General features: G+C 46.6%; 2 protein-coding genes across 2 annotated transcripts; both read left to right on the forward strand.

The window, feature by feature from the left end:
• Positions 1-648: 648 nt before the first annotated feature.
• EPUS_09336 (uncharacterized protein) lies at positions 649-3,034 on the forward strand (the record flags this gene model as incomplete). The annotated part of the gene is made up of 3 exons (XM_007803301.1): positions 649-731; positions 1,713-1,954; positions 2,010-3,034. The coding sequence occupies 3 exons, from the start codon at positions 649-651 to the stop codon at positions 3,032-3,034; spliced, it is 1,350 nt and encodes a 449-aa protein (XP_007801492.1).
• A 2,740-nt stretch (positions 3,035-5,774) lies between these two features.
• EPUS_09337 (uncharacterized protein) lies at positions 5,775-7,364 on the forward strand (the record flags this gene model as incomplete). Its single annotated transcript, XM_007803302.1, has 2 exons — positions 5,775-6,592; positions 6,644-7,364. 2 exons carry the CDS (start codon positions 5,775-5,777, stop codon positions 7,362-7,364), a joined length of 1,539 nt encoding a protein of 512 aa, XP_007801493.1.
• Positions 7,365-9,104: the final 1,740 nt, after the last annotated feature.

Genomic DNA, 9,104 nt, shown 5'->3' on the forward strand with positions numbered 1-9,104 from the left:
GTGTAGTAAATGTCAAATTTGGCTTTGTATCGAAGGGGAATGTTGGCAACGATATCATCACTCAATTGGAGTCAATTGCTAGATAGAATGGCCTCAATTCGCTCGAAACAGGTGTTTGTTGACATTTTGAATCCCTTATCAGTGATCGACAGCGCTAATTGGCACAATCTACATCCCTGTCCGGGGACGAAGGGGATAGACTATTAACTTATTTTAGTTTTAGTAGCAACGGTCAACATTATCCTCCAAGTCCATCTTGCAGATATTCTTGGATATCATCAACGACTCATTCTCTCCCAACGCGAATCCCACTGAGTCCTCTTTCTTGGCCTTGCAGAGAACGTATGAATGACCATAGGCAGTCATATCTTCGTAGCGAGTTGGTGTTTCTTTCCTTGAACTCGAGCTTTGAGAGTTGTTCTTTGATCCTCTGCTCTGCTCAGCTACGTTTGAAGCTCTTTTAGACCCTCTTGGTACTCATTTCCATCTTCTAAGCGTACCCGACGCGCCGCTAAAAATGGTTCCCTATTAGCGACATTTAACCGAGGGAGATGACGCCGGTTTTTTAGATCCTGACTATGCTTAAAGTTTTAGCTCAGCGGGTCGGAGAAGAAGCGCGTTCAGAAGATGATCCGTGAGACGAAGACCATGGCGGAGATCGCAAGGCTGGAGAAGGATCTAAACGAGGGTCGGATTTTACCCGGAGTTGCGGACGGCGAGCGGATGGAGATGTAAGGAAGCACATACCTAACAGTCCAGTATAAGTTGAAAACTTTGCCCAGTAAAGTCAAGGCTTTGAAATGGAATTCCAAGTCTGCTAATAAACAGCTCCAGACTGGCTCTCCAGTTGCGCGGAGGGTCAAGCCATGATTATTGAAAAAACCAGTGTTAATGCGGAGTGATTCGTAACAGAATCAAATGAATGGTATTGTCTTTGGCTGCGGCTCAGATCCTGTTGATTTTCCTGCATGGGCAGCAACTTTCGCTAAGTCTGGTGTCACGGCGATGGCTCACTTTGAAAATGCCTTGTTGACATGCCTAGCTCTTCTCGTATTTGAGATCGCTTCAGAGGATGGTGACGCATATTCAGTGGCTTGGTTGTATCACAAACCCCTCAACACGAGACATCGATCCTTGCGACGTATCTCAAAATTCCTTCCCATGTACAAAGTAAATTCTAACTCTGTTTAATCCCGTCTTTCGTTCTATCTCTTCAATTCTAAGTGTATCTAACATTGTTTTGGTTTAAATATTTCTCAGTCAGAGCACCCTTGCTATCACGATTCCTTTCAGAATGATCTCTCTCCTACTACTTTGTCTGCTTTGTTCTGCAGCGGCGGGTAACGCAAAATTACCCGTCACTCCACGAGAGTTGGTGAAAACAAGAGCGTCACAGCTCAGTGTTGCCGACAATTCGACGGCCTGTGCCGATGCTGTAGGTTTTCCAGCCCGGAGTGCATTTCTATGGGTACTGAACCTAGTTTTGTTTAAATGAGTGCTCCTTACTGTCTTCTCAACTCCCTCAATCAGTATTTCCTGGGAGGACAGGCAACTTTGCATTTTGGGATGGCAGGCAGGTGGAACTCACACCAGCATGTCGAGTAGAGCCTTCATCCGTGGGAGAGGTTTCACAGGTGCTGAAAACCGTGATTGATACTAAGTACAGCTGCCACACTCACAAACAGACTACACTTACCCAGCCGATCTTCCAGATGCCATTTTGCGATCAAGAGTGGAGGACATGATCCTAATCCCGGCTCCAACAATGCCGAAGATGGTGTCACTATCGATCTTGTCAGGCTTGACAGAGTTGATGTCGCCAAGGATCGAAAGAGCGTTAAGATCGGTGCCGGTTTACGTTGGGGTGAATTGTATCTTAAACTGGAAAGACAAAATCTGACAGTAGTGGGTGGAAGGCAAGCTGATATAGGGGTGGGAGGATTAACTCTTGGAGGTATTTCTTTGGATTTTCATTACTATTATTTATAATCATACTGACTTATACTTAGGAGGCATATCTTTTTACTCGAATCGTAATGGATGGGCTTGTGATAATGTCATTTCATTTGAAATGATTCTTCCAGATACGTCTATTCAAACTATTACACAACAATCTCATCCAGACATCTATCGCGCACTTCGCGGTGCTGGCCCATCCAACTTTGGTATCGTTACATCCTTCGTTCTGGAAGCATACGAACTCTCTAATCCCATTGGCTTATGGAGTGGGAGCAAAGTTTACGAATGGAACAAATTTTCCGATCTAGCGAATCTGAACCACCAATTTTACACTGAAAGTGTGGATCAGAACCCCAACGTTGTTATTGTAAACACTTGGTTTCAAGACGGCGGTGTCTGGCTGGGAAATGTCTTTTGCGTTCATTTAACTCATACCGATCCCTTAACCTGGCCGGAGCCATTTCAGTCATACGAACAAATAGAAGGGTTTCCCAACACTACCTTTGCATCTATCCAACCCCTCTCTAATATTACTATTCAGCAAGTCCAACCTTCCAACCGCAGCCAAAGAAACGTCGTTGGTACATTTACATATCGCCCTTCCGCTGCCATCGAGCAAGAGATCGCAAACATCGTCCGCGAAGAAGCTGACGCGATCGAAACGAGGCTAACTGATTTCACTCCGGTCTCAGTCTTCCAACCACTCTCCCGCAACATGCTCGAAAAAATGAAAGTACGTGGGGGGAACGCCCTCGGACTCGCTGACGAAACCGTTGAACCATTGGCAATCTTCGTGGCAGTCTGGGTCTGGCATTTGTCCTCGGAGGACGAGCTAGTGTTACAAGCACATACCCTTGCTCTCGAGCGCGCAGAAGAGGCGGCCAAGAAGTCGGGACTTTGGCATCCGTACAAATACATCAACTATGCGAGGGGAGATCAGGATGTCTGGAGTGGCGCTGTAGAGGAAAATCTCAGGGAGTTGAGGAGAGTGCAGAGACAGGTTGATCCATCAGGAGTTTTTACGGATGGAGGACTGGCGAGTGGGGGGTTCAAATTAAATGAGAAGCTTGAGTAAGGGAGAGAGAGGAGGGGAGAAGATTGGGAGGTAAACAGGGAAATTGAACAGGAGTAACGAATACTCGTATTCATTCAAGCGCACTAAGATACCCCTCTATCGTCTTCGTGCGACTCTTCACACTTAAGAAATACCATGGCTCAATTGAAGCTTTGTGATCGTCAAGCTCAGAAGTTCAGCAATAACAAAGCTGGCAGCTCACCCATTTCGTCTGCTGCAATCTTGCAAATTTATTTAGAAATGTCCGTGCTGAGGAGTTCGAGCCAATGCAGGTAGTTTAGCCCAATGGAGGACTTCAGGCGCTTCGGGCCGAAGCTTGGCGCCAAAATTTACGGGAGTTCTCAGATCCCCTTCCTCTCCCCCCCTACTTCATTCCCCTATTTCTCTACTAATACTCACTCAAATTTAGGGAATAATGAGTTCTGAACAGGGAAATAGACGGCGCGTCTGCCGAAAGTCTTATTCGATAGATCCTCCTTCTCCTGCGGCCCCACGAACGCTAAAAACGATGCTTGATACGCCGCGCCGCGCGCGCCTCCTCGCCGATACACTGGCAAATTACCTCGTACGCAGCTATTTAAGATACATAATATATCTGAAACAACTGGCTATCGAATCATCCAAGAAGGAACTGCGCGCCGCAGCGAGAAAGTCCACAATCGATGCCGAAAACGAGTACTTGCTCCGTACGAGTGTGAAGCAATTGAGGCAGTAGAAGATGCTAATTTTGGCTTTGCTTCGTCAAGTCATTATAGGGTGGCACAGAAAATTGGCCTAGCTAATGGCTCTGAACGTGCTATTCAAAGAAATATGAAGGATTTTGGCGTAGGGACCTATATGGCCGCGCAGAAAAAGATGCTCTCTCAAGGGCATATTGAGGCTCGAATTATATGGGGATTTGAGCGCCGATATTGGCAATTGGATCAATTCAAGCAATATAGATGGTGTGATGAGTGCCATTTTGCTACTGCCCTGCAACGACAGGCTCGAATTCATCGTCGACCAGGGCTTGAAGCACGAAATGCCCTATCAAAGACCCAATTCAAGCTCAAGCGCCAAAATCAGTCAGTCCATATGTACGCAGTTATTGGATGGAATTTCAAGGGTCAGCTCCACTTCTACACAGGCTCCGGAGTAGGAGGGCGTCTTATTCAGGACGATTATATGGCTATTTTGAAAGAAATCGTTGCTCCTGATTAGGATAAAGATTACGTATTAATTGAAGATAATGACGGGCCTCATGATACCAAGGGCAAGAGTCCTAACAAGGTTAAAGCACTCAAGGACCTTCTAGGGATCAAATAAGAGATGAACCCTGCTAATTCGCCTGATCTCAACCCTATTGAGACAATCTGGAGAATAATAAAGCAGCGCTTGAAGTCCAGGGGGGTCATCTTCGAAGAAGCTGTTCTGCGCAGGGCTATCCAGGAGGAGTGGGATAAAATAACTCTGGATGAGATTAATAGGGCTATCTCAACAATGCCAGATAGAGTAGCTGCCCTAAATGAGCGAAATGGGCGTCCTATCCCCTATTAAAGGGGTGTGTAGCATAGCAGGAATCTGAGAACTCCCGTAAATTTTGGCGCCAAGCTTCGGGCTGAGGCCGAAGGGCGGTGAAAGAACTGGGTGTCGCTCTTGGCATGGCTTTTTATGACAAATTCGATGGTACAATCCATGAAGCAGTGTGTCAGCGATAATTCTCATTAACTTTGTCACTTTGTGCTGTGCCAAGAGCAACACTAATTCTTGCACCAGGCCTCGGGAGCCCACGATCTACTGGCCGCATGCACGTATCTAGGCTCCCTCCACCTTGGATCCAGTCGCAATACATGACATAGATAATGCCGGATGAAACCAATTCTCTGCTTCCAGCTAATGCCTAAGGTCTTGTCACAAACCAGATGCCGTTCTTTCCGCACCAAGATTGTGTGCCAAAATTGACACCAATTCTGTCCACGGACTTCGTCTTTTCGCCTTCTTAGTTGCCCTAGAATCAACAAGGTGCTCTTCAAAACTGAACCATATACCCCTTTAGGTATGCCGATGAGTCTGTTGCTCTTTGCCCTCGCGCTATTCAATGATTGGCCCCGCTCTCCCTATCAGAGTTTGCACTGTACGGTAAGATGACTAATCGAATTTTGTCAACAGAAGTTGACCATTTGCCTTACAGAACATCGTTGGCGCTAAATAGAAGGCATGACGAAGGGACGGCGCGATAAGGTAGCGCTAATCAACCTCGAAGCGATTATTTATATGCCTTCGCATGCTACGGAAGGCTCACTGTCACGTAGTAAGGCGCTCAAGAATCGGCCCTTCCTCAGCGCCTTGTGGCAACATTAAACACCACCAAGAGCAGGCATGGACACAGAAAAGGCCCTCAAAGGAGAAATTAGTGGTGGATCAAACACTCGGGTCCATGCATTCTGCTTCACAAAAACGGCACGCAGCCACATTTCTTCTGGCCTTGGCATCATTCGTCTAGCAAACAATAGGCTGTGGAGGCCTTAAAGCTCAGACAGGACAACAGCCTTCCCTCCCCAACGCCGGAACAGATTCTTGCCTCTCAAAATACTGGCCCTCCCTTGCATTATTGTTCCGACTATTGAAAGCTCCTAGGAAGCAGGTAATCTGAGTGATCGCCTTCCTCTCACCAAAGATCTAACATTGTTGAGCGGGCAACGAAGTCGTCCACTTGACCCCAGACGACTGCATGGAAAATGCCGCCTCTTTCTACCCGAACATGCCTTCTCATCTGAGCAATAACCAACCGAATAAGCTTGACACGCTCGAATCGCAAAACCCGCCTCCTGAAAATGCTGCCCGTTCACACCCTACACTAAAGAAGAGTAAAAAGAAGAACCAAGTCAGCCAAGAAGTCGCCGAGGTTTCTGAGCAATATCATGCTTCCGGACATCCATCTGATAACCAGAATGGCACTCAGGATCCCAGAAATGAAAGTGAAGACCAGCGTCATGATGGCAGTTTTACAACGGTACGACAGAGACACAAAACTTCCAACACCCAGATCTCAGATCCAATGACTGCACAGGATGATCGTTCAATCTCTGACGAAAAAGCGTCTGGACAGCCAGAAGAAAGATTCCTTCTCTCAGATATGGTAGAAGACGGCTACAGAATGACCAAGACCGCTTTGAGACTTCCAAAAGTACTTTATCCAATCTGGAAATGGTTTCTTCTTGGCTATATTATATGGATGGCAATCACATATCTCGTGGCTTCTGTATATCGCTTCGCGACAACGGCAATGGCTCCGTTGTGTTCTATCCCATTTATTGCACCTCAGATACCATTATGTACAGTGCTTTCCGAACCAAAGGATCGATCTATCAATGCCTTGAAGGTTGCCACATCCCAAGAAGTGCTTACCGTCGTTATGGATCAAGTCGGACAGAACTTTGGTCTAGCAAGAGACATGATAGGTCATGAATTTGCCGTTCGAGATCTTAGAATTCGCGTCGCGGCGAGCAGTCTTCCACGTAAACATGAGTTCACACGGGAGCTGGAGTCACTCATTGTATCCACGAAACAAACAGCCAGGTAAGCGCACCTTGTGTTCCTCTAATCCACCACTAACGGGGAGTCTGCCAGAGACTTGTCACGCTTCACGGCTAGATTTGGCAAGTCAATTGATACAATCAAAACCCTGGATGATTACGCAGTAAAGGCTCTTGAGGACATCCCCAAACGGCAGCGAAACCAACCAAACTTAGCAGGCCAAATTATATCAGCGTTCAGTCCATTCGCGGCGTTTGAACTTGCCAAAAACGCAGGCCATAAGCAAGAGCAGGTAAAGCATGTCTTCATCAACACTGCAGCCCGAATTAGCGACAAAGTCAAGTTGCTCATCCACGACTCCTTCAATCTCGCTCATGACCTTGACATCATTCAAGGTACCCTCGACCGAATTAAAGAGCTTTCTATTGACGAGATTGGCGATTTACCTAGTAGGGACGTTTTGGGCGCGCTGTGGACTCGTCTTGCACGCGCTAATGACTACGACCGATATAAATCACACACCTCATTGTTGACGGAGTTGACTGGATTTTACGAGAGCTCTTCAAATGCGGTGAAGGTGACCATGGCAGCGCTCTATCGTGTTGAAGCGGAGTTAGGGGAATTTCGCGATGATTTTGCTATTCCTGGGTTAATTCTAAAGGAGTTTCCCTTTGAAGTTACCATCGCGCTATTGAGGAACTCTGGTAAGCGATTGGAAGCAGGGAAGAGGAAACTCGAGCATATTGAGAAGGGAGGACGGCCGCAGGGAAATGATTTCCTTAAGGCGAGTACGACGACAGTGTCTGCGACTTAAGCTTGTGTTCCCAGGAGGCTTGATCAGGGTGACTGATATGGTGTTGAGACATCTGTCATGTACATTGCTTGGGCAAGTTGTGTTTATGCAGTAATAGTACGGAGTTGTGCATCAAATTTCATAGATGTATGCTAAGAGTATAGTATAACCTAGCAAGCTTTAGCGTCAGCATAAATCCGAATGTCTTGGGGATGAAATCCCTGAGAAGCCTGGCAAAGCCCTCTTAGTCAAACCACTTTTAAGGCTCTCTTCTAGGCTGTTTGATACTATCCTGGTTGCCCAGGTCAGACCAGCCAGGGTGTCCATTTGAATCAAATTGAGTCAAATATTCTAGCTCGTTTCTGAGCATCCGGTCCTCCCAGTGACAAATCAAATTATGCGAGTACTACGGGTACCAGGCATAATTAATGTAACTCTCACGCTAGTAACAGGGTACCAAATCCCATCCTGTACAGCCCCACTAGCGCTATGACCTCACTGTCGTCGTGTTGATTCTACACGTTATTCTACTAATTCTATCTCATTCTGCGCCATCTAAGAATTCTACGAAACCTCAAACTCCTCCTTCTTCAAATACTACACGCGATCAACGTGAGTAACAGACAAGTTCTAATCCAGCGATTTGCGACGTTCTTTCTTGGCGTTTAGAAACTGTTACTGGTGTGTGAGTTACATTAATTATGCCTGGTACCGTAGTAGACGACTCATCTCTTCACACTACATATGCGTGTTACGAGACAGTGTCACAAGGAACCACAGAGGACAGCCCCAAGAGCAGGGCCAGGACGAGACGGAACTGTACAGTCTCGTCAGACATTATAAGCGCCGGGAAGGAGAAAGGAAATGCGGGGTACAGCCCTAACTAACCACTAGTAGTGTACTACGTATTTCCCGCTGTAGCGCACGTTGGAACTCAAAACTTCAAATACTTAAGAATCTAGCTTAAATGTAAATTTTGTACTCCGTACTACTTCGTCGCTAGGAATTATATCTACATAGTAGTATTTGATACTCCAAATAGCCGGAGAAGTACAATGACTGAGTACTGTACTCCCTCTGTACACAGCACCAGTGCTGCACCATTCTTGGGAATTGGACTGACCACTGACCAGATAAACTTTCTTGCCGGCAAGCTTTATAAGAGCAGTTACTACTAGCTACCTACCACGTAGTAGAAGATCATCCAAGTGCGTTTCCCTCATTTTCGTCCAAGAGCACCTTTGGGAGTTGTTCTTGAGCTGTGGGCTCAAATGTACTAGTATAGTACGCGTTTGTTTAAACCTATCAATGAACCCCGCAAGGAGGTCTAGAATCTAGAAATGGGTTGCCTAAACCTCTCCATCTCCACCTCCGGACTCCCGAGGTGGCCCACTCACTGTTTATTGTTTCTTTCAATGACATGCCATGTGCAGCTCTGCATCATGATCACTGAAATGCACGAATGCGCTCTCTGCATCTGATGTCCTGTTCCGTGGCTTCGGTATTATTTGCGGTTGATCTCCCGGTAATACCTTCTGTGGTGATACGTGTCAAAATGCAACATGCCGCAGCCTTACGTAGTATTTCATGAAAGGGGTGGGATGCACCGAGGTGCTTCCGCGATGCATCCACGTCCACACACGTGGGACTCTTGGGGTACAACTACGGGGGGCTTGAAGGATGGTGCTGGTAGTCGCTGGTTCTAGTGACGCTGATACATCATTGTGATTCGTTAACTCAAAGCTTCTCCGATATGAACCC

This window comes from Endocarpon pusillum (assembly GCF_000464535.1).
Source record: "Endocarpon pusillum Z07020 unplaced genomic scaffold scaffold2175, whole genome shotgun sequence".
NCBI lineage: Eukaryota > Fungi > Ascomycota > Eurotiomycetes > Verrucariales > Verrucariaceae > Endocarpon > Endocarpon pusillum.